At 37.4% G+C, this 26,029-nt stretch overlaps 1 protein-coding gene across 8 annotated transcripts in view; it reads right to left on the bottom strand.

Annotated features, from left to right (window-relative positions):
• The window catches only part of MROH9 (maestro heat like repeat family member 9), a 98,970-nt gene that overhangs the window by 45,436 nt on the left and 27,505 nt on the right, over positions 1 to 26,029 (bottom strand). For all 8 annotated transcript variants that reach the window (XM_077901643.1, XM_077901648.1, XM_077901649.1 and 5 more), the window contains 3 exons: positions 23,651 to 23,786; positions 22,985 to 23,071; positions 20,703 to 20,807 (listed from right to left, as the gene is read on the bottom strand). In XM_077901643.1, coding sequence (XP_077757769.1) covers positions 20,703 to 20,807; positions 22,985 to 23,071; positions 23,651 to 23,786 — 328 coding nt within the window. The remainder of the gene's footprint in view (positions 1 to 20,702; positions 20,808 to 22,984; positions 23,072 to 23,650; positions 23,787 to 26,029) is intronic.

The following is a 26,029-nucleotide window of genomic DNA, read 5'->3' as shown; positions in this document are numbered from 1 at the left end:
ACAAAAAGAACTCTGTTTAAATGTATTTGGTAAACTAGTAGGCCTTCTTGTTTCTAAGACAGGTGATTACTTTTCCTAAATAGATGCTTTGAGGATTAGAGCAAATGTTGGTGGTAAAAGAGTTCAAGTCAGCCCACTGGGAGGATTGATTCTAAGACCTCCTTCTCCTTCTCTTTTCCTGTCTCATATGTCTTTTTGTTTCTATTTCTCACGTTGCTTGACCAACCTCTCTCTCAATCTTACACACATACACACATACATACACACACGTGCCCACAAAGTTATTCCTAAAGAAGAATGTGAAATGACCTGTGTCATGGGTCAAGGGCATAAGTGAACAGGATACTGAGAATGATGGTCTCAGTAGAAGGGCAGATAAACTTTTTCTTCTGTGGATATTCTCTGATTCTTTCTGCTTATTTATTTATTTATTTATTTATTTATTTATTTATTTATAAGGCTGGCCATGGTGTCTCTTTATTCTAGGAGTCTATGACTTAGGAGAATCTAGAAGCAGTATAGGTTGCCTCTACTCTAGGCTCTAGGGAAACATGTTTCCTTTCCTTGGGTATTCTTCACTTTGGAGTTGCATTCCAACCTTCTTTTTCCATTGAATGGCAAGATTTTAAGAATCACCATTGCACTGTAGGTCTAAGGAAAAAGAGCAAAAGGTTGTGTTTCTGTATTGGCTATGATGGAGGAATACTTCTGTTAGCTCAGTTCATAGACGTTGGGCACAATTTATAGGAGATTGCCTCTAAAGTCTTATTGTATTATAATTTTCCCTCAAATTGCCTTTCTGATTATCCATTCTCAAGAACTTGTGTTTGTGCAATTCTTACCAGGTGTTTTTGTAAAATGAAGCTATCAGTGGTCTGTCTACTGTTTGCTAGATCACGTCTGCATAGGTGTGGTCTCTATTGTAGGTGTGGCCATGTCTAGATTGTATGGCATGTTTGAGGAGGATGGGGAACATGACCTTGGGTAGGACAAGATAGGAAGAAGGCTATATGAACTGTGGAGCAGACTGATAATGCACTACACAGCCCTCTCAGAAGTATGCCACTCATAGCTACACCCTCTCCAACATAAGACTTTGGAAACTTCCAATACAATATGACTCTGTTTTTATAGAAAATATATCCAAGGGCTGAAAGAAAAAAAAAAGAGTCAATTCTGGAGAAAAGTAGCTTCTCAGTATTCATTCCAAGCCTAAATATTTCTGCTTGGTTTTCTGACCCTTTCTTACTGGATTCCTTCCTTGTAGATCTGGTCCCTCCAGTTCCTCATCTTAACAATAATAATAGCTTTAGGTGCTAAATTCCAGCGGCAATCACTCCTAAGTTTTTTAACTGATTCTTTGGGAAGTCACCTCTTTACCTCTCATAACAGACTTCCATTTCTATTCTAATATCAGTTTAGGATATTGCTTATCTCTTCCTTGCTATGATAAATTAGGGTTTAGTTTAATTACATCCTTCCACTTTGCCACAGTCCTCTCAATATTGCATATTACCAGTTATTTGTATTATATTTTTAGTCATTTCTTTTTTTGTTTGTTTTTGTAATATAGTAATACTTTTATGTCTTCATAACTTGCAGATCTTGTTGATCCTCCACTTTATAAAGTAGGTGTTTTGAAGCACTCTTATTTCCCTTCAACTTTCTTCTGTCACTTTTTCTACTTCCCTACTTCTTTTGCTTGTACTTTATTTTGCATTTTTTGTGGCAAAAAAATAGACACAACTTAAAATTTACCATTTTAAAATTTCAAAGTACATAACTCGGTGACATTAGGTTCATTCACAATGTTGAGCAACCATCACCTTTCTCTAGCTCTAAATCTTTTTCTTTTTTTTCTGAGAGAGAGAGAGAGCATGAACAGGGGGAGGAGACACAGAGGGAGAGGGAAAGAAAGAATCTTAAGCAGGCTTAGTGCTGAGCTCAGAGCCCAGTGTGGGGCTCAATTTCATGACCAAGGGTCTGATGCTTAACTGACTGAGCCAACCAAGCACCCCTCTAGCTTTAAATCTTTTCATCATGTCAATGAAAACCATATACTATTAACCAGTCATTCCTTATCCTCTGTCCTCCTAGTTCCTGGCAACCTCAGAGCTGCTTTCATTGTCTGTGGATTTGCTTATTCTGCTCTTTCATGAAATGAAATCATACAACATGTAGCTTTTTGTGGCTAGTTTTTTTTTTTCTTTAAAGATTTTTTTTAAAGATTTATTTATTCACAAGAGACATATATATATATATATATATATATATATATATATATATATAGAGAGAGAGAGAGAGAGAGAGAGAGAGAGACGCAGAGACACAAGCAGAGGGAGAAGCAGGCTCCATGCAGAGAGTTTGTTGTGGGACTCCATCCCGGGACTCTAGGATCACACCCTGAACCAAAGGCAGACACTCAACTGTTGAGACACCCAGGCATCCCTTGTGCCTAGTTTCTTTCACTAAGCGTAATGTTTTCAAGTTTTATTAATCTTGCAGTATAGATCTGAATTCATGTATCTTTCTGGCTGAGTGATATTCCATTGTATGAATATACTACATTTTATTTGTCCATTCACTTTGCTGATGGACATTTAGGCTGTTTGCACTTCTTGAATATTGTGAATTGTGCTATGATGAATATTTGTATATAAGCTTTTGTTTGAACAACTGTTTTAAATTCTGTTGGCTATTTACCTAGGATTGCTGGGTCATATGTAATTCTATATTTAACTTGTTGAAGAACCACAAAACTATTCACTGCATTTTTGTTTTTGTTTTGTTAAGTTTATAGCATTTGCATTGTATTTAGTAACTTATTTGAGTTTTTTTTGTGATTGATCTATAGATTGACTCTAAAAGTTGAAAATCAATAATGTGGTCTTGTTATTGTGACTAAGTAAAATTGTCCAATGCCTAGGCCATGATCACTCTAGTTATATTTTCTTTTGCTATATCAATATGTCTTCTCTACTCTTTTTGAGACTAAAGTCTCACCTGTGCCCTGAATTACCTCTTTATTTTTGATAATCATGTTTTTATCTTTATTTATCTTGGGCTGACTCTTATATTGGGAAGGTTTAATCAAATGTCTGGCAAATCTTGGTTATAGTCATACTTAAAAATGTAATCCTTCTTGGTAGGGTTATGTATGTGAGGAAGACTTGTCAACAAGTGGGCTTTACATTAGAGTGGTTATATGGGGAAGCTTGGAGTCATGCTGAAATACATCTAAACAATATAATCAAGGATTTTGTTGGGGATTTTCTAAACATTTTGAGAAAAACTCAAATTTTGCCTGCTAATGGACCATGTCCCTGTAGAATATAGTGTGTATGTTAAGGTGGATGGAAGGCAATAGAGATTCTTCTATATAAGCTTTCAATGAATCCTTTCAGTTAATGCGTATATTTTTAGCCTTCCATTGTCTCTCACCCTTCATCATTACTGGGCTTCCATAGCTCCAACTTCTCCAGGGCTGCACAAGGCAAACTGCTTCCTGAAAAGCTATACCCCATCCTAATGTTCAAGCGCATCTGCCTTTTAGCTTCCTATGCTAGGCTTTGTCAGTTACCATTTTCTGTATTTTCTATCATCCAGAAGTTTATTGACATCACTAGTCCATTGAAGATGTTCATTAATCTCACAAATGTAACTACTACCATTTTGTGAGAACTTTAGAGGCAGAGGAGAAAAAGGCATGTGGACAATCTGTTAGCTTTGAGTAGAAACACTCCACCCATCTTTTTATTTACTTTCAAAATTTCAATTCCAGTTAGTAAACATACAGTATTATATTAGTTTCAGGAGTACAATACAGTGATTCAACAGTTCCATACACCATCCAGTGCTCATCAGGACAACTGCACTCCTTAGTCCCCATTAGTATTTAACCCATATCCCCACATGCCTCCCATCTGGTAACCATCAGTTTATTCTCTATAGTTAAGAGTCTGTTTCTTGGTTTGTGTCTCCCTCTCTCTCTTTCCCCCTTTGTTCATTTGTTTTGTTTCTTAAATTCCACATATGAGTGAAATCATATGGCATTTGTCCTTCTTTGTCTTATTCTGCTTAGTGTTATACTTTCTAACTCCATCCTTGTAGTTGCAAATGGCAAGATTCATTCTTTTATATGGCTGAGTAATATTCCATTGGATATATTATATCACATCTTCTTTATCTGTTTATCAGTTGATGGACATTTGGGCTGTTTCCATATCTTGGCTACTGTAAATAATACTGCTTGATAAACATAAGGCTGTATGCATCCCTTTGAATTAGTATTTTTGTATTCTTTGGGTAAGTATCCAGTAGTCCAGTTCCTAGATCACTGGATATTTCTATATTTAACTTCTTAAGGAAGCTTCATACTGTTTTTCAGAGTGGCTGCACCAGTATGCACTCCCACCAACAGTGCCAGAGGATCCTTTTTCTCCACATCCTTGCCAAAACCTATTGTTTCTTGTGGTTTTGATTTTAGCTATTCTGACAGATAGCTCTTTGTAGTTTTGATTTACATTTCCTTGATAAGGGATGAGGAGCATCTTTTCATGTGTCTGTTGGCCATATGAGTGTTTTCTTCAGAGAAATGTCTATTCATATTTTCTTCCCATATTTTAATTGGATTATATGCCTTTTGAGTGTTGAGTTTTACAAGTTCTTTGTATGTTTTGGATACTAACACCTTATCAGATATGTCATTTGCAAATATCTTCTCCCATTCAGTAGATTGTCTTTTAGTTTTGATTGTTTCCTTCACTGTGCAAAGATTTTTATTTTGATGTAGACCCAGTAGTTTATTTTTGCTTTTGTTTCCCTTGCTTCAAAGGAATCTATCCAGAAAAAAGTTGCTATGGCCAATGTCAAAGAAGTTACTGTCTGTGTAGAAAACATTCTAGAAGAGATTCTAGGATTTTCGTGGTTTCGGATCTCACATTGAGATCCTTAATCCATTTTGAGTTTATTATTGTGTATGGTATAATCAAGTGGTCAGTTTCATTCTTTTGCATGTTGCTGTCCAGTTTTCCCAACACCATTGTTGAAGACATTGTCTTTACCCATTGCATATTTTTGCCTCTTTTGTAAAGATTAATTGACCATATAATTGTAGGTTTATTTCTGGGTTTTCTATTATGTTCTATTGATCATGTGTGTGCTTTTGTGCCAGTACCACACTGTTTTGATTACTAACAGCTTTGTAATATAAGTTAAGTCCAGAATTGCAATGTCTCCAGCTTTGTTTTTCTTTTTCAAGATTGCTTTGGCTTTTGGAGTTTTTTTGTGCTTCCATACAGATTATAGGATTATTTGTTCTAGTTCTATGAAAAATGGTGGTGGTATTTTCATAGAGATTGCATGAAATCTGTGGATTGCTTTGGGTAGTACAGACCTTTTAACAATATTTGTCTTCTAATCCATGAACATGCTTTGGGTAGTATAGACCTTTCAACAATATTTGTTCTTTGGGTAGATAGACCTTCTAACAATATTTGTTTTTCCAATCCATCTTTCCATTTCTTTGTGTCATCTTCAACTTCTTTCACAATGTTTTATAATTTTCAGAGTACAGGTCTTTAACCTCTTTGGTAAGTTTATTTCTAGGTATCTTACTTTTGGTGAAATTATAAATGGGATTGTTTTCTTAATTTCTTTTTTTTTGCTGCTTAATTATTGGCATATAGAAATGCAACAGATATTCTGTGAGTTTACTGAATTTGTTTATCAGTTCTAGCAGTTTTTTGGTGGTTTTTTTTGGGGGGGGCAGTGTTCTATACATAGTATCATGTCATCTGCAAATAGTGAAAGTCTCACTTTTTCCTCACCAATTTGGATGCCTTTTATTTCTTTTTGTTTTCTGATTGCTGTGGTTAGGACTTCAGGTACTATGTTGAATAAAAGTGGTGAGAATGGACATCCTTGTCTTATTACTGATCTTAAAAGAAAAGCTCTCTGTTTTTCCTCAGTAAGGATGATTTTAGCTGTGGGCTTTTCATAGATGGCTTTTATTATGTTGAGGTATGTTCCTTCTAGACCTACTTTGTTGAGAGTTTTTTTTTTTTTAATCATGAATAGATATTGTACTTTGTCAAATGCTTTTCCTGCATCTATTGAAATGATCATTTGGTTCTTATCCTTTCTTTTATTGATGTGATGTATCACATTGATTTGTGAATATTGAATCACCCTTGCAACCTGGGAATAAATTCCACTTGATTGTGGTGAACGATTTTTTAGAATGTATTGGTGGATTCCTTTTGGTAATATTTTGTTGAGGATTTTGGATCTATAATCATCAGAGATGATCTGTAGTTCTCTTATTTTGTGGTGTCTTTATCTGGTTTCCATTTCACGGTAACGCTGGCCTCATAGGATGAATTTGGAAGTTTTCTTTCCTCTTTTGCTTTTTTGAAATAGTTTGAGAAGACTAGGCTTTAACTCTTCTTTAAATGTTTTGTAGAATTACCTATCTTGTCCTGGACTTTTGTTTGTTGTGAGTATTTTTATTACCAATTCAATTTCATTGCTGATAATCAGCCTGTTCAAATTTTCTACTTATTCCTGTTTCAGTTTTGGTAGTTGATATGTTTATAGGAATTTATTCACTTCTTCTATGTTGTCCAATTTGTTGGCATATCATTTTTAATAATAGTCTTTATTTTTCTGTGGTTATGGTTCTCTCATTTGTGATTTTATGTATTTGAGTCTTTTCTCTTTTTCTTTTCCCACAGAGTCTGGCTAGAGGTTGATCAATTTTATTGATTTCTTCAGAGAACCAGCTCCTGGTTTTATTGATGTTTTTTTGGGGGGGGTTCTTTTCTTTAAATTCTATATTACTTATTCCTGCTCTAACATTTATTATTTCCTTTCTTCTGCTAGTTTTAGGTTTTGTTTGTTGTTCTTTTTCTAGCTCCTTAGGTAAAAGGTTAGGTTGTTTATTTGAGATTTCTCTTACTTCTTGAGGTAGGCCTATATTGTTATAAACTCCCCTCTTAGAACTGCATTTGCTGCATCCCAAAGGTTTTGAACCATGTGCTTTCATTTTCATTTGTTTCCATGTAATTTTAAATTTTCTTCTTTTAGTTCCTGCTTAATCCATTCTTTGTTTAGTTGAATGTTATTTGACTTCCATTTATTTGTGGTCTTTCCAGATTTTTTTCTTGTGGTCAATTTCTAGTTTCATAATGTTGTGGTCAGAAAAGATACATGGTATAACTTTGGTCTTTTTTAACTTATTGAGGCTTTTTTCATGCTCTAGTATGTGATCTATTTGAGAGAATGTTCTGTTCACTAAAAGTAAGTATATTCTGCTGTTTTAGAATGAGTGCTCTGAGTATCTTTTATATTCTTCTGATCTTGTGTGTCAGTCAAAACCACTGTTTCCATGTTGATTTTCTGTTTGGATGATCTGTTCATTAATGTAAATGGGGTGGTGAAGTCCCTTACTATTATTATATTATTATCAGTTAATTCTTTTATGCTTGCCATTAATTGTTTTATGTATTTGAGTGCTCCCATGTTGGGTGCATAAATATTTACAATTGTTGTATCTTGTTGGATTGTCTGTTGTATTATTATATAGTGCCCTTCTTTGTCTCTTCTTACAGTCTGTTTTAAAGTCTAGTTTGTCCAATATATGTTTTGCTACTCTTTCTTTTTTTTAATAAATTTATTTTTTATTGGTGTTCAATTTACCAACATACAGAATAACACCCGGTGCTCATCCCGTCAAGTGCCCCCTTCAGTGCCCGTCACCCATTCACCCCCACCCCCCATGCTCCTCCCCTTCCACCACCCCTAGTTCGTTTCCCAGAGTTAGGAGTCTTTATGTTCTGTCTCCCTTTCTGATATTTGTCACACATTTCTTCTCCCTTCCCTTATATTCCCTTTCACTATTATTTATATTCCCCAAATGAATGAGAACATATGTTTGTCTTTCTCCGATTGACTTACTTCACTCAGCATAATACCCTCCAGTTCCATCCACGTCGAAGCAAATGGTGGGTATTTGTCGTTTCTAATGGCTGAGTAATATTCCATTGTATACATAGACCACATCTTCTTTATCCATTCATCTTTTGATGGACACTGAGGCTCCTTCCACAGTTTAGCTATTGTGGACATTGCTGCTAGAAACATCGGGGTGCAGGTGTCCCGGCATTTTATTGCATCTGTTTCTTTGGGGTAAATCCCCAACAGTGCAATTGCTGGGTCGTAGGGCAGGTCTATTTTTAACTCTTTGAGGAACCTCCACACAGTTTTCGAGAGTGGCTGCACCAGTTCACATTCCCACCAACAGTGTAAGAGGGTTCCCTTTTCTCTGCATCTTCTCCAACATTTGTTGTTTCCTGCCTTGTTAATTTGCCCCATTCTCACTAGTGTGAGGTGGTATCTCATTGTGGTTTTGATTTGTATTTCCCTGATGGCAAGTGATGCAGAGCATTTTCTCATGTGCATGTTGGCCATGTCTATGTCTTACTCTGTGAGATTTCTCTTCATGTCTTTTGCCCATTTCATGATTGGATTGTTTGTAGAGTTTAATAAGTTCTTTATAGATCTTGGAAACTAGCCCTTTATCTGATATGTCATTTGCAAATATCTTCTCCCATTCTGTAGGTTGTCTTTAATTTTGTTGACTGTATCCTTTGCTGTGCAAAAGCTTCTTATCTTGATGAAGTCCCAATAGTTCATTTTTGCTTTTGTTTCTTTTGCCTTCCTGGATGTATCTTGCAAGAAGTTACTGTGGCCGAGTTCAAAAAGGGTGTTGCCTGTGTTCTGCTCTAGGATTTTGATGGAATCTTGTCTCACATTTAGATCTTTCATCCATTTTGAGTTCATCTTTGTGTATGGTGAAAGAGAGCGGTCTAGTTTCATTCTTCTGCATGTGGATGTCCAATTTTCCCACCACCATTTATTGAAGAGACTGTCTTTCTTCCAATGGATAGTCTTTCCTCCTTTATCGAATATTAGTTGACCATAAAGTTGAGGGTCCACTTCTGGGTTCTGTATTCTGTTCCATTGATCTATGTGTCTGTTTTTGTGCCAGTACCACACTGTCTTGATGACCACAGCTTTGTAGTACAACCTGAAATCTGGCTTTGTGATGCCCCCAAATATGGTATTCTTTTTTAAAATTCCCCTGGCTATTCGGGGTCTTTTCTGATTCCACACAAATCTTAAAATAATTTGTTCTAACTCTCTGAAGAAAGTCCATGGTATTTTGATAGGGATTGCATTAAACGTGTATATTGCCCTGGGTAACATTGACATTTTCACAATATTAATTCTGCCAATCCATGAGCATGGGATATTTTTCCATCTCTTTGTGTCTTCCTCAATTTCTTTCAGAAGTGTTCTATAGTTTTGAGGGTATAGATCCTTTACCTCTTTGGTTAGGTTTATTCCTAGGTATCTTATGCTTTTGGGTGCAATTGTAAATGGGATTGACTCCTTCATTTCTCTTTCTTCAGTCTCATTGTTAGTGTATAGAAATGCCACTGACTTCTGGGCATTGATTTTGTATCCTGCCATGGTACCAAATTGCTGTATGAGTTCTAGCAATCTTGGGGTGGAGGCTTTTGGGTTTTCTATGTAGAGCATCATGTCATCGGCGAAGAGGGAGAGTTTGACTTCTTCTTTGCCAATTTGAATGCCTTTAATGTCTTTTTGTTGTCTGATTGCTGAGGCTAGGACTTCCAGTACTATGTTGAATAGCAGTGATGAGAGTGGACATCCCTGTCTTGTTCCTGATCTTACGGGAAAGGCTCCCAGTGCTTCCCCATTGAGAATGATATGTGCTGTGGGCTTTTCGTAGATGGCTTTTAAGATGTTGAGGAATGTTCCCTCTATCCCTACACTCTGAAGAGTTTTGATCAGGAATGGATGGTGTATTTTGTCAAATGCTTTCTCTGAATCTAATGAGAGGATCATATGGTTCTTGGTTTTTCTCTTGCTGATATGATGAATCACACTGATTGTTTTACGAGTGTTGAACCAGCCTTGTATCCCGGGGATAAATCCTACTTGGTCATGGTGAATAATTTTCTTAATGTATTGTTGGATCCTATTGGCTAGTATCTTGTTGAGAATTTTTGCATCATGTTCATCAGGGATATTGGTCTGTAATTCTCCTTTTTGGTAGGGTCTTTGTCTGGTTTTGGAATTAAGGTGATGCTGGCCTCATAGAACGAATTTGGAAGTACTCCATCTCTTTCTATCTTTCCAAACAGCTTTAGTAGAATAGGTATGATTTCTTCTTTAAACGTTTGATAGAATTCCCCTGGGAAGCCATCTGGCCCTGGACTCTTGTGTCTTGGGAGGTTTTTGAAAACCTGTTCAGGTTTTCTATTTCTTCCTGTTCCAGTTTTGGTAGTTTGTGGCTTTCCAGGAATGCATCCATTTCTTCTAGATTGCCTAATTTATTGGCTTATAGCTGTTCATCATGTGTTTTTAAAATCGTTTGTATTTCCTTGGTGTTGGTAGTGATCTCTTCTTTCTCATTCATGATTTTATTAATTTGAGTCTTCTCTCTCTTCTTTTTAATAAGGCTGGCTAATGGTTTATCTATCTTATTAATTCTTTCGAAGAACCAACTCCTGGTTCTGTTGATGTGTTCCATAGCTCTTCTGGTCTCAATTTCATTGAGTTCTGCTCGAATCTTTATTAACTCTCTTCTTCTCCTGGGTGTAGGACCTATTTGCTGTTTTTTCTCTAGCTCCTTTATGTGTAAGGTTAGCTTTTGTATTTGAGTTCTTTCCAGTTTTTGAATGGATGCTTGTATTGCGATGTATTTCCCCCTCAGGACTGCTTTTGCTGCATCCCAAAGATTTTGAACGGTTGTATCTTCATTCTCATTAGTTTCCATGAATCTTTTTAATTCTTCCTTAATTTCCTGGTTGACCCTTTCATCTTTTAGCAGGATGGTCCTTAACCTCCACGTGTTTGAGGTCCTTCCAAACTTCTTGTTGTGATTTAGTTCTAATTTCAAGGCATTATGGTCTGAGAATATGCAGGGGACGATCCCAATCTTTTGGTACCGGTTCAGACCCGATTTGTGACCCAGTATGTGGTCTATTCTGGAGAAAGTTCATGTGCACTTGAGAAGAATGTGTATTCAGTTGAGTTTGGATGTAAAGCTCTGTAGATATCTGTGAAATCCATCTGGTCCAGTGTATCATTTAAAGCTCTCGTTTCTTTGGAGATGTTGTGCTTAGAAGACCTATCGAGTATAGAAAGAGCTAGATTGAAGTCACCAAGTATAAGTGTATTATTATCTAAGTATTTATTCACTTTGGTTATTAATTGATTTATATATTTGGCAGCTCCCACATTCGGGGCATATATATTGAGGATTGTTAAGTCCTCTTGTTGGATAGATCCTTTATGTATGATATAGTGTCCCTCTTCATCTCTCACTACAGTCTTCAGGGTAAATTTTAGTTTATCTGATATAAGGATGGCTACCCCTGCTTTCTTTTGAGGACCATTTGAATGGTAAATGGTTCTCCAACCTTTTATTTTCAGGCTATAGGTGTCCTTCTGTCTCAAATGAGTCTCTTGTAGACAGCAAATAGATGGGTCCTGCTTTTTTATCCAGTCTGACACCCTGCGCCTTTTGATGGGTCATTAAGCCCAGTCACATTCAGAGTTACTATTGAAAGATATGAGTTTAGTGTCATCATGATATCTATTCAGTCCTTGTTTTTGTGGATTGTTCCACCGAACTTCTTCTTAAAGGGGAATTTTAAGAGTCCCCCTTAAAATTTCTTGCAGAGCTGGTTTGGAGGTCACATATTCTTTCAGTTCCTGCCTGTCTTGGAAGCTCTTTATCTCTCCTTCCATTTTGAATGAGAGCCTTGCTGGATAAAGTATTCTTGGTTGCATGTTCTTCTCATTTAGGACCCTGAATATATCCTGCCAGCCCTTTCTGGCCTGCCAGGTCTCTGTGGAGAGGTCTGCTGTTACCCTAATACTCCTCCCCATAAAAGTCAGGGATTTCTTGTTTCTTGCTGCTTTAAGGATCTTCTCTTTATCTTTGGAATTTGCAAGCTTAACTATTAAATGTCGAGGAGTTGAACGGTTTTTATTGATTTTGGGGGGGGGGGTCTCTCTATTTCCTGGATCTGAATGTCTGTTTCCCTTCCGAGATTAGGAAAGTTTTCAGCTAGGATTTGTTCAAATACATATTCTGGCCTTCTGGCCCTTTCGGCGCCCTCGGGAACCCCAACTAAACGTAGGTTTTTCTTCTTCAGGCTGTCGTTTATTTCCCTTAATCTATCTTCATGGTCTTTTGTTTGTCTCTTTTTTCCTCAGTTTCCCTCTTTGCCATCAACTTGTCTTCTATGTCACTCACTCATTCTTCCACCTCGTTAAACCTCATTGTTAGGACTTCTAGTTTGGATTGCATCTCATTCAATTGACTTTTAATTTTTGCCTGATTGGATTTAAATTCTGCAGTCATGAAGTCTCTTGAGTCCTTTATGCTTTTTTCTAGAGCCACTTGTAGCTGTATAATAGTGCCTTTGAATTGGCTTTCTGACATTGAATTGTAATCCCGATTTTGTAACTCTGTGGGAGAGAGGAGTGTTTCTGATTCTTTCTTTTGAGGTGAGGTTTTCCTTCTAGTCAGTTTGTTCAGTGCAGAGTGGCCAAAAAAAAGTTGTATTGGGAAAGGAGAAAAAGAGAGGAGAGAAAGAAGGAAAGAAAAGAGAAAAAGAAAAAAGAAAAAAGGAAGAAAAAAAAGAAAAAAGAGAAGAAAAAGAGAAAGAAAAAGAAAGAAATTTTATTCTTTTTTTTTAATTTATTTTTTATTGGTGTTCAATTTACTAACATACAGAATAAACCCCAGTGCCAGTCACCCATTCACTCCCACCCCCCACCCTTCTCCCCTCTACCACCCCTAGTTCGTTTCCCAGAGTTAGCAGTCTTTACGTTCTGTCTCCCTTTCTGATATTTCCCACACATTTTTTCTCCCTTCCCTTATATTCCCTTTCACTATTATTTATATTCCCCAAATGAATGAGAACATATAATGTTTGTCCTTCTCCAACTGACTTACTTCACTCAGCATAATACCCTCCAGTTCCATCCACGTTGAAGCAAATGGTGGGTATTTGTCATTTCTAATAGCTGAGTAATATTCCATTGTATACATAAACCACATCTTCTTTATCCATTCATCTTTCGTTGGACACCGAGGCTCCTTTCCCAGTTTGGCTATCGTGGCCATTGCTGCTAGAAACATCGGGGTGCAGGTGTCCCGGCGTTTCATTGCATTTGTATCTTTGGGGTAAATCCCCAGCAGTGCAATTGCTGGGTCGTAGGGCAGGTATATTTTTAACTGTTTGAGGAACCTCCACACAGTTTTCCAGAGTGGCTGCACCAGTTCACATTCCCACCAACAGTGTAAGAGGGTTCCCCTTTCTCCACATCCTCTCCAACATTTGTTGTTTCCTGCCTTGTTAATGTTCCCCATTCTCACTGGTGTGAGGTGTATCTCATTGTGGTTTTGATTTGTATTTCCCTGATGGCAAGTGATGCAGAGCATTTTCTCATGTGCATGTTGGCCATGTCTATGTCTTCCTCTGTGAGATTTCTCTTCATGTCTTTTGCCCATTTCATGATTGGATTGTTTGTTTTTTTGGTGTTGAGTTTAAGAAGTTCTTTATAGATCTTGGAAACTAGCCCTTTATCTGATATGTCATTTGCAAATATCTTCTCCCATTCTGTAGGTTGTCTCTTAGTTTTGTTGACTTTATCCTTTGCTGTGCAAAAGCTTCTTATCTTGATGAAGTCCCAATAGTTCATTTTTGCTTTTGTTTCTTTTGCCTTCCTGGATGTATCTTGCAAGAAGTTACTGTGGCCGAGTTCAAAAAGGGTGTTGCCTGTGTTCTCCTCTACGATTTTGATGGAATCTTGTCTCACATTTAGATCATTCATCCATTTTGAGTTTATCTTTGTGTATGGTGAAAGAGAGTGGTCTAGTTTCATTCTTCTGCATGTGGATGTCCAATGTTCCCATCACCATTTATTGAAGAGACTGTCTTTCTTCCAATGGATAGTCTTTCCTCCTTTATCGAATATTAGTTGACCAAGAAAGAAATTTTAAAAAGGGGTGGGGGAAGCAAACAAATCAAAAAGCAAAAAAAAAAAAAAAAAAAAAAAAAAAAAAAAAAAAAAAACAACAGATACCAAAATCAAACAAACAAACAAACAAAAAAACACACGGGGGAGTATCTTCTGATTCTGTATATTTTAAGTCCCTTGGCTTCCCCTGGAACTGGTCTGTCTGGCTGGTCTTCTGGGGGAGGGGCCTGTTGTGCTGATTTTCAGGTGTTAGCACTTGGGGGAGCTGCTCTGCCCCTGCCTGGTGCAGGGCTCAGTGGGGGTTGTTTACCCCGTGAGGCCCCAGGAGGAACAGCCTCAGTGGCTGCGGCAGCTCTGGAGCCCTGCATTCCGCCCCCGCAGGAACTCCGGAGCTCTCCGTCTGCAGGGCCTGGAGGCTCCGGGCGGGGCCGCTGATCTGCTCAGCTCGGGGCAGGAGCGTCCTCGCTGTCCTGGGCCCTCCCGGCCTCTGCCTGTCCCGGGGGAGGCCGGATCCTGGGGTGTCCCGGCGTCCTGTGCTCCGGAGCCTGCGCTGGTGGATTTGCGCTCCCGCCCCGCAGCCCCCTCCGCGGAGCCGCCCCCGAGCCCCTCCGAGCTGCTCCGGGTCCCGCCGTGCGCGCTGCAGCCCTTAGGGAGCTCGGCGCACTCTCCCGGGGCGCAGGTGTCTGTTACTGTCCCGGGGAGCCCGAGGGCATCCCCGCCCTCCTGGGTCCTGCTCCACCTCCCTGCGAGCCCCTTTCCCCCCGGGAAGGTCGGTGCAGCTCCTGCGTCTCCGGGACGGGGCTCTCCTGTCCTGGGGACACTCGCCCCGGCCTCAGCCCGGCTCCTGGCGGGGCCCCTCCCCCTTGGAGGCCTTTTGTTTCTTTATTTCTTTTTCCCCGTCTTCCTACCTTGATAGAAGCGCGAACTCTTCTCACTGTAGCGTTCCAGCTGGTCTCTCTTTAAATCTCAGGCCGAATTTGTAGATTTTCGGTAGAAATTCGTAGATTTTTCCTCTTACTCTTTCTTTTGATGTCCATTAGCTTGATAAATGTTTTTCTATTCCCTTGCTTTCAATATGCCGGTGTTTTCAGGTCTGAAATTAGTATCTTGTAGGAAGCATATAAATGGAGCTTTTTTTGTTTTGTTTTATCTATTCTGCTAGTCTATGTCTTTTGATTGGAGCATTTTATCTATTTACATTCAAAGTAATTATGATATATATGTATTTATTACAATTTTGTTATCTGTATTGTGGTTGATTATGAAAATTTTCTCTGATCCTTTCTTGTCTTCTATTATAGTTTGCTGGTTTTCTTTAGTGATATATTTGGATTTTTTTCTTTATTTTTGCACGTTTATTCGTAGTTTTTGACATGTGGTTACCCTTAGGTTTGTATTATAACCTCTTCCATATATAGCAGTCTACATTAGGTTGATGGTTGCTTAAATTTGAACCCATTGTTTTCTCCTCTTCTCCCCACGTTTTAGGTATATGTTATCATATTTTACATTTTTGGCTGATATTTTTTACAGAAATATTAATTTTTATTGCTTTTGTGTTTCCTGTCTTTTTATTGGCCTTTGCTTTTTACTCACAGATTACCCTTTAGTATTTCTTCCAGGGCTGATTTAGTGGTCATGAACTCCTTTAGTTTTTATTTTTCAGGAAACTCTCTATCTCTCCTTCTATTTTGAATGACAGCCCTGCTGGATAGAATATTCTTGGCTGCAGATATTTCCCATTCATCACTTTGAATATATCATGCCACTCTCTTCTGGCCTGTCACGTTTATGTTGAAAAATCTCCTGCCAGCCTCATGGACTTTCCCTTGTAACTGCCTAATGTCTTTTGTCCTGCTGCTTCAATTTTTTTTTTTCTTAATCACTGTATTTTGCCATTTTAATTACAACATATCTTGGTGTGAATCTGCTTTTGTTGATTTTGTTGGGGGATCTGGATATCTGTTTCCTTCCTGAGGACTTTTCAGATATTATTTTTTCAAATAAAATTTCTTCCTGCTTTTTTCTTTTTTTCTTCTTCTGGGACTCCTACAATATGAATGTTATGTTTGATGGATTCTCATTTTGCACAATTCTTTTCTCTCTCTTTTTTCAGCTTGATTATTTTCCATTACTCTGTCTCCTAGATCATTGATTTGTTCCTCTGCTTCTTCCAGCTTGCTGTTCATTTCATCAGTCATATTTCTGATTTCATCTACTGAGCCCTTTATCTATGTAATATAATTCTTTATCTCTGTGTTAATGGTCTCATTGGTGCTTTCCACTCTCTTCTCTAGTAAGTGTCTTTATGATCATTACTTTAAATTCTCTATCAGGTATGTCATTTATATGTTTTTTACTTACATCTGGCTGTGGGCTGGTCCTGTTCTTTTATTCGGGATTAATTCCTCAATCTTTTCATTTTGTCTAAGTCTCTGTATCTGTTTCTGTGCATTAGAACAGTCAGCTATGCCTCCTGTTCTTGAGGGTAATGGCCTTATGAAGAACAGGTCCTATGGTGCTCTGCAGTGTAGTGTCCCCTCTTTCCCAGGGCTTTTTGATTCAGGGAGTATCTCCAATGTATGTGTGTGCACTTTGCTGTTGTGTTCTGGCCACTTTATCCTTCAGACCAGGTGTTTGCAGAGGCCCTCTTTGCCTATTGTGGGGAATGTTTGGTTCCTGGCATGAATATGACAAGTTTTAACTAGGTGTGCTCTGGTCTGCTTGTAAGATGAGACTTGTTGCCATGACTACCAGAACCAAGGCACTGCAAAACTCCCCTGTCAAGAGACTCAGTGTGGCCAGGGGTTTGGGCCATTTTTCTGGGAAAGGAGACCTGCTGGGCTGGGACTGAGGCAAGTGTGATTGGGAAGGGTGGCTCTACTGAAACATGGAGAGAGGGAGGGGGTCAGGGCTTGGTATAAGCAAGGTAGCTTATAGGTAGTTTAGGTAGCTAGTATTGGTGCTGTGCTGGTTTCTGCATATGGTTCTGTGTTAATGCTGAGAGAAGGGAGTTTCTTTGTTCTTGGAGGAATGAATGCTGCCTCTCTGGAACATATTCAGAGAAGAGCAAATAACCTCCCCACTGTGTCTCAAGTGCTCTTAATATCACTGTTTTCACACTCTATGTCCACAGGTTGTTTTTCCTGCCTTCTCTCTAACAGCAGTACTATCTCAACTAAGCTCTCTAAGCCTGCTGACTTTTACAACTCCTTTAAGCCCCAGTGGTTGCAAAAACTTAGGAAATTTGGCTCCTCTTGCTTTCCAAGCCAATTGCTCTGGGGAATCAACTCTGTGTGCTTCTCTTTGTGCTAGTCTATCTCTTGCCCTTCTCCCAACCACAGCATTAATGATTTCTCTCTCAAGCCATGTGTCCACATTTCCTACCATCTTTGATTTGGATTCTTCTCTACCTTTAGTTGTGGAGTTTGTTCTGCCAGTCTTCAGGTTTATTTATGGGATATTTAGGATGATTTGATAATTACCAACTTGTATTCATGCAACAAGGCAAGCCTAGGGTCCTCCAACTCCACTGTCATCTTCCTCCTTAACTCTCACTCATATTTTAAATGCTGATGTGTCAAAGGAACAAACCCAGGGAAAATCTTTCAGTTAATAAAATGACATGGTTAGCTCACATTTCTTTGCCTGTCTGAAAATTTATAGTTTATTTATTTATTTATTTATTTTTAATTTTTATTTATTCATGATAGTCACAGAGAGAGAGAGGCAGAGACACAGGCCGAGGGAGAAGCAGGCTCCATGCACCGGGAGCCCGATGTGGGATTCGATCCCGGGTCTCCAGGATCGTGCCCTGGGCCAAAGGCAGGCGCCAAACTGCTGCGCCACCCAGGGATCCCAAAATTTATAGTTTAAATATATATAAAGGAACAAATATTCTTTGAGCATAGAAGTTTTTTTTTTTTTCACTGTGATAGCACATAGGTCATATAAGGGGAATTACTACACTAAAAAGTATTTTTGATAGAATACAATTGGTAGTCAAGATTGTTCAATAGGACAAGGGTCCCTGAGACTCTAGAAAACATAGGCTAGCGTAATTTGTAAAAATAAATAAATACATAAATAAATAAATAAATTAAAAAAGTGTTTCTGGTGAATGGACAGCACCTGAAAACAGAATAGGTAGTTACATATAATTAGAGAAGAGCAAAACAAATCTTCACTGATTATCTACACTATGTCAGATGTAGAGGTACACAGACGAAGCTTGTGGGAAGCTTAGGTGTTTTTTTTTTAATATATGTATTTTTTCTTTATTTATGATAGTCACACAGAGAGAGAGAGAGAGAGAGAGGCAGAGACACAGGCAGAGGGAGAAGCAGGCTCCATGCACCGGAAGCCCCACGCGGGACTCGATCCCGGATCTCCAGGATCGCGCCCTGGGCCAAAGGCAGGCGCCAAACCACTGCGCCACCCAGGGATCCCCCCCCCCTTTTTTTTTTTAAGATTTTGTTTATTTATTCACGAGACCCACAGAGAGAGAGGCAGAGACATGGGCAGAGGGAGGAGAAGCAGGCTCCATGCAGGGACCCCTATGCGAAACTCGATTCCAGGACCCCAGGACCATGCCCTGAGCTGAAGGTAGATGCTCAACCACTGAGCCATTCAGGCGTCCTAATGGAAGCTTAGCTTTTAATTTAATCATACACTCAACTGTTTTATTTCATTTATTTGACCTCTCTTCTCCATTAATTTCATGGACTTAACCATCTTTCAAGGACATTATCATAAAGAGACAGTTAACTTAAGTTTTATGCTTTCTTGGCTTTGATGAACTGGTGGAAGCTTAGCTTCCATGTTCTGGAAAATGTTGGTTGTGCTTCCACCTGGTGGCACTAAATGAACATTGCGGAACAAAGTAATAGGTTATCCTACTTGGCTTCCTTAAACAAATGTGTTGTAGGCAGGAACCTTCAATTTATGAGAGCCTTCTGTCGCAGATGTGGATTTATACATTTATTTTTTGTATAAGTAGTAGAAAATGAGTATATGAAGATGTTATGAATGTATGTTTCTGATCCCCTTTATTCTGAACTCCTGAAATGATTCAAACTATCAAATAAGCAATTAGAAGTGTATGTTTAAAAGTCACAGTTAAGGCTGAACTACAAATGGGCAGCCCTGATGGCACAGTGGTTTTAGTGCTGCCTGTAGCCCAGGTGTGATCCTGGAGATCCCAGATCGAGTCCCCTGTCAGACTCTCTGTATGATGCCTGTTTCTCCCTCTGCCTGTGTCTCTGTCTCTATAAATAAATAAATTTTTTTTTTATAAAGGGGTGAGTTGCAAAATAGGCTGGGTACACAGTATCCATGTAAGAGAGAAATGTTCACAGATAGTAAGATTTTTTAGAAGGGAGGCAATGATGTTATTAAAACTATAGAAAACCTCAGCAAATATTGGCAATTATGAGATGCCTATTTGTTCTCCGTCTGAAGGTAACAATTAGAAAGTTCAATAACTTTGCAGTGTTGGTAAGGTGAAGGGAAATGATCACTCTAATATCCACAGGAATATAAACTGGAGATAATTTTGTAGTGCTAAAACTATCACGTATTCATAGTCTTTGATCTATTATCTTTCTAAGGATTTCTAAGTACATATGTACTTGAACAAAGATGATCTTTTGTACATTGTTTGAAGTAGAAAAATCCGAAATATATTTGAAAGTCCATCAAAGGAGGTTACAATACATTAAAACTATGAGTTTATGCTTTGGCTAAAAGAATGAGATAAATCTAGATATATTGCTATGAAAGTATCTGAGGAACATACTGTTCAGTGAAAAAAATCAAATTGCAGAAACAGGTGTAAATATAAGGTGATTTTTAATAAAAAAACACTAAGTAAAAAGCTGTTTATCTCAGTATATGCATGTATGTGGATGTGTACGTAGATGGCTGTCTGGCAGGACCCATATCACAGTAGCATGCTAGGGAGGAGATTAGGTTAGAAAGTAGGGTAGAAGAAAACTTCTTTATCTCTAGCAAGTTTTACAATGAGAGGACCCAGGAATTACTTGCATACATTTCAAATAAATATATAATGGTTCAAAAATATTTTAGAAAAAGGATAAATAAGAAGGAAGGTGGGATGGGACACCTGGGTGGCTCAGCAGTTGAGCATCTGCCTTTGGCTCAGGGCATGATCCTGGGTTCCAGGATCGAGTTCCACATTGGGGTCCCTATGAGGACCATTCTTCTCCCTCTGTCTATGTCTCTGCCTCTCTCTGTGACTCTCAAGAATAAATAAATAAAATCTTTTAAAAAAAAAGAAAGAAAGTAGGGATAGAAGGATTTATAAGATTGTGAATAACATTGATCGTGATCCACAGAGAATCTAGAAGGCCAGCAAAAATTTTGACACATTCTGTTTGTGGAAAGTAAAAAGAGGCTTAATCAATTGTTTGAGAGACTCTGCTCTGATTGACATAAAATCATGTAGTATATTGGCCCTTCTCTTAATATCCCAACCTTCCAGCATGCTCATACCAAGCAGGCACTTAGAGTTCTCAAGACCCAACACTTGGAAAGTAGCACTATAGAAATGCAGTCTTCAGAAGCAGGTGGCATGACTGCACTCTGTGACTTACATATCTCTTGACTTTCTTGGATGCAAAGCTTAGCACACTGCTGATGATCATCATAACTCTTTCCTGCAGGTACGAAGTATCTTCATTCATCCATATAATCATGTCCTGTGGAAAACATAAGAATCATCCTAGAGCATGGTATTTCCATCTCTACAAGTCCTTTCCGTTTAGTCCCCAACTCCACCAACTGAAAGGTCCTTGTGGGCTCCTGATTGTTTCACATCTAACCTACATTTATCTCAAAAAGATGACAGCAAGCAAGTTGTATACTACAAGCTATCTAGTATATTACTTCACCTACTGTAGTAACTGTATCTGTGTTGTATGTCATTTAATTCTATACAACAAATATTTACTAATGATATGCATTATAAGTCACTCTGTCAGTCAACATGGACAGTTTAATAGGAGGCTATGATGAGATTGTAAACTGCTTCTCCTTTTTTTTTCTTTGAAAGTACATATCTTCTATCTCTAATTACAGGATTTTATTTTCAGTTTTAAAAAAGAATTGAAATGTCATCTGATCTTGAAATGTTATCTTACTCCAGAATTTCCTCTGCAGATTCAACACTCAGATATTTTCTGGCTCATGGTTGCAGAGAATATTCCTGGAGGCAGCTCAGTTAGAAAGTTCTTGCTAATTTTGATTCAACTCCATCTTGCTGTAACTTCTATTTGTTCTAAACCTTCAGATGCAGGGACATATTTACAAGCTTGGGAAGGGAAAAAGACTGCATATGCCTCATATGCCAACAACCACTAACAAATTTCTTAAGGCACTCTGTTGGAGTCCATGGTATTTATGCTACATATTCTCTCTTCTACTTGCTCCCATTGTATAAAACTGCTCTGAAGTCCATTTCCTGGGGCAGAAGAGTCTCTAAATCCCAGGGAGTTCACCCTGTACCTTTTCTGGGACTGGTTTTTCAGCTCTTTTCAAGAATTGGGTGAGTTTCTAGTCATGGAAAGTATAAGAACAACATAGTTAAGTAACAGGTTACTAAGTTAGAGTAGCTCTCCCATTCACTAGCCTTGTATGCATTATTGTCCCTCTTTCCAGTTCTATTTTCTTACAGTAAAATGGGGGAAAATAATAGTAACTTCCTCAAAGGGTTATTTTAAGGATTAAATGAGACAACCAATATATGAAGTATTCAGTTTAGTGTCTGATGTAGAGTAAGTGCTCAAAACCAATGGTTTATTGGTTGAAAGACCATGCATGGGGAGATGGTTGCAATAATGAGATAATAACTACTTTATTTATTTATTTTTTTTTAATTTTTTTTTTTATTTATTTATGATAGTCACACAGAGAGAGAGAGAGAGGCAGAGACACAGGCAGAGGGAGAAGCAGGCTCCATGCACCGGGAGCCCGATGTGGGATTCGATCCCGGGTCTCCAGGATCGCGCCCCGGGCCAAAGGCAGGCGCCAAACCGCTGCGCCACCCAGGGATCCCGATAATAACTACTTTAAAGTGTTGTGAGGTTAAGTTTTTTAAATGCACAGAAAATACTTGACTCAAATTAGGCACAAATTAACTTGGTATATTTTATTTTCCCTCACATTCCTTCTTGTCTTCATAGATACCAATTCTGCTTCTTTACTTGAATGTATTTTATGATTTGCACAAACTCATAATGCTCCTGGTAAAGTAAATCAATCTGTTTTCCCAGTATTTCCAGACAAGTGCCCTTGATGCCATCATGTTAGAAACAGTTGAAGATCATAAGAAATCCTGAGCAGTCTCCTGTCTCTGCCTGGGATGTTGAAAACACAGTGAGATCTGGATATAAATGGGGGTTTGGACAGTTGTTAGGCTTTCCTCTGATACCATGGTATCCATGAAGATAGGATGCTCATGGGATTATTTAGGTCCAGAGTTTTTGGGGAAGAAGCAAGCATATAGACACTATCAAAGTATAGTTTGTTTGTTTTTTTTTACACAGATCTGTAGGTAGTTCAAGCCAGTCACCCTCTCTTCTCTCCTAACCCATATTGTAGTCACTCTTACATTGCCACATAATATTTTGGGTTTTTAATTATTCTGTTGATGCCATCTTCCCAAAATTGAATTCTTTAAAGTATGTCTCTGTAATTCAAATAAAGGGAAGTGATTTCATTTTGGGAATAATTACACAACTTGGGAGGAAAAGAAAAAAGATTCAGCCACTAGATACTTGAAGAAGATATAAGTTTGGGAAAGGGGAAATAATAAGTGAAATATAGTGAGCTCTTTAGATTTAAGACAAGAAAACAAAACTGCTTATTTTCCCTTTACCTTTAAGATTTGCAGTTTGTAGAAGTCTTTAGACACTAAGATCAGAAGAGTTTCCTCAAACATGTTTAAAATAGTTTGATATAAATTCTGAAAAAACAAAAAAATTATATGACCAGCAGCCAGATAAAATTAGATATAATTTTACTCAAAGTCTATAGTTTTGTGTCCTGGAGTCCTGTGTTTGCCCTGCAAACTGAAGGTAAGAAAGGAGAGAGGTAGCTATAGATATGGGACTTCTCTCAGTACCATGTGCTGTGGATTGCAATTCCAACTTATGGAACAGATACATTGTGTAGCTGTGCTCTGGAAATAGAGACCAGAGATGTTGTTGACCTTACTGTAGGGCTATTCCTCTCTCCGTCTTTCTCTACTCCCATTTCCTTTTTTGCAGCATTTGCCCATACACTGTTATCCTTGCTAAAACAACCAAAAATCTCTTCACTCATTTGTTCCTATATCTCCTTTATAATCCGTTAAATCCCATGAGTTGTAAAATTCACAAGGAGTCTAGGGTATAGATTAATGCTGGAATATATTATTAATTTATTGCATCTAAAAGGGGTGAAGGAGATAACAACAAAAATTATGACCTGTGGTGGGGCATTCTTCCAGATTGCTGTGGTGCACAACAATGTCTCATAATAATTTAGGGAAGCAAAGACTCACTTCCAAGTCCTCTTTGTCATCTTCACTGGTTCCCATTTCTCTCACTTTCTCAAGACTTGGTATAGCAAATACCATTTTAAAGGATGACTCTATTATGTTCAGTTGGGATTCAAATTGCAGTAAGGGATCTACAAAGCTGGTAAGAAAAAGGTATAATTATTAAATAGAGGAGAGAGCAAATATAACCTGAGTTTAGTGGCTTTTTCTTGTGTAAGAGAGAATGTACTAGAAAATGAGGCCTATTGCTAAACTTCATATAACATGTGAGTTTTAAATATTCTCATAAAAATGACAATTGTGCTTTAAATATAAAGGAATGAATTTCTTCTTAAAAATCATCTGTAATCAGTTATTTAGAAACCAGAATATACTTCTCCAAAGACATAATAGTAAAAAGTGGTTACATTTCCAAGCAAGCCCACAAAGCCATGCTGAACTTTAGCTGAAATATATTACTGCCACATTTTCTCTAAACCGTGATACTGTGTTTCTCACATTTTAATATTTCTGATATTATTGGGATGCATCCTCCAGTTCTTGGCAAAAGAAATCTGCCCATCAGCAGTTGGAAAGATAAGTTATGACATAGTTGTTATTTCTTAGAGATGTGTGATCTGGATAACAGTCCTTCCCAATTTTTTTTTTTTTTTGAGGTGAAAATATTTTTTTTTTTTAAAGACAGTGATATAAATGGTAAGGTAGAAAATTTTGTGCTGGACTCAGAATATCTTTTCTCTACTGGACAGAAAAATCAAAGAGTCTAATATCCACTGTTTGAAATGGAATGTCTTAGAATATATTAGATAATTTTCATATCTTGGGAAGATTAATTTGACATATTCATGGCTTTAATGAATTATCAGATTCTGAACAACTATATGTCAGGGCTTCCAGTAGAATTTTCAGGGGAAGATATTTATTTAACTTTTAGAGATAAATAGTTTGGTTTAGGAAAATGCAAAATTAAGATTTTTGAAGAAATAGAAAAATATTGTCTCTCAAATTACTCTGAAATCATACTGATAGTCCTAAAAAATGCTAAAACACTCCAGGTCATGAATAAAGATTAAGAAAGTAGCATGGTTCTCTAACTGCTGATGGGCAGCAGATCTTCAAATTTTAAATGTGAGGAAGGTTGAGTGTCAGACACTGGTGATATTAAAGAAAGATACATGCAAATCTATGGGTCAACAATTGCCAGCAAGGATACATTATTTTTTTTGGATCCACATATAATTTTTTAAAAAGAGTAGTTATTAAATTACTAATCTGTTTTATAATAAGTGACATCTTAGAATTAAGAATTTCAGTGTAAATTTTTTTTTATATATATTCTAGGATGCACAACCAGTGATAAAAAAAGATCTTGAGAAGAAAGAATAAGCACTCCTCACTAAATTACTATACCATCATCTGCAAAGAGCAATACAAGTTTTTACAAGTATAATTTGAAGATTCACAATTGAACAGAACAAAGTAGATGTCTCCTAATAAAAGTATGGGGAAATTATATTAAACATGATCACAAATAAATCAAGAGGGACATTTTAATATGACAAAATGTTTAATTCAAATGAAAGAATGTTAAGAGATATATACAATGATTTAAAATAATAAAAGAAATAGTTAACTGTTTAAAAAGTTTAATTATTTAAAAATAATTATTAAAAGTTACAGTCTGTCAAATTATTAAAAATACAAGGAGAAATAGAAATTATTAAAGAAAATAACTAAAGATAAGAGAGAAACAAACACAGTTATAGGAGATGAAGCATTCAATTATCAGCATTTGTCAGGTAAAAATTAAAAATTCTGCAAAAGAAGAGGTCTTTACTAAAATTGATAAAGAGGTATAAATAAATTATATTAAATGAGAGAATTTAATTATCTTTTTCAATAACCATGGAGTACTAACAAATACTTATCATATTTGTAAAAGGTTTTTTACAAGCTGTAAAAAAAATTCAAAATATAAAAGGATATATGTTTTACTCTCGATCACAAGAGAAATCTATGTTAAAAATGAGAAAATTCGAGATAGTTGAAAATACTTAAATACTATCAGAATTTTTCTCATTTAAAATAAGGGGCAACTGAGTGGCTCAGGTAAGCATCCAACTCTTGGTTTTGGCTCAGGTCATGATGCAGTTGAGGGATTAAGTCCCTCAACTTGTTTGTCTAGGTGCTCAGTGCAGAGTCTGCTTCAGATTCTCTTTCCTCTCTCTCACTCACTCTCCCTTTCTCTCAAATAAATAAAATCTTAAAAAATAAATAAAATGATAGGAAAATGACAAACTGATCATGTAACAAGATTTCAAAGCTACTAAAAAAGTAATCAAAGAAATAAAGGGTATAAGCAAGATGAATAATTATAAAATG

This window comes from Canis aureus, chromosome 6, assembly GCF_053574225.1.
Source record: "Canis aureus isolate CA01 chromosome 6, VMU_Caureus_v.1.0, whole genome shotgun sequence".
In the NCBI taxonomy this organism is placed as follows: domain Eukaryota; kingdom Metazoa; phylum Chordata; class Mammalia; order Carnivora; family Canidae; genus Canis; species Canis aureus.
The sequence above is the reverse complement of the archived record's forward strand: the minus strand, read 5'-3'. Positions and strand labels throughout refer to the sequence as shown.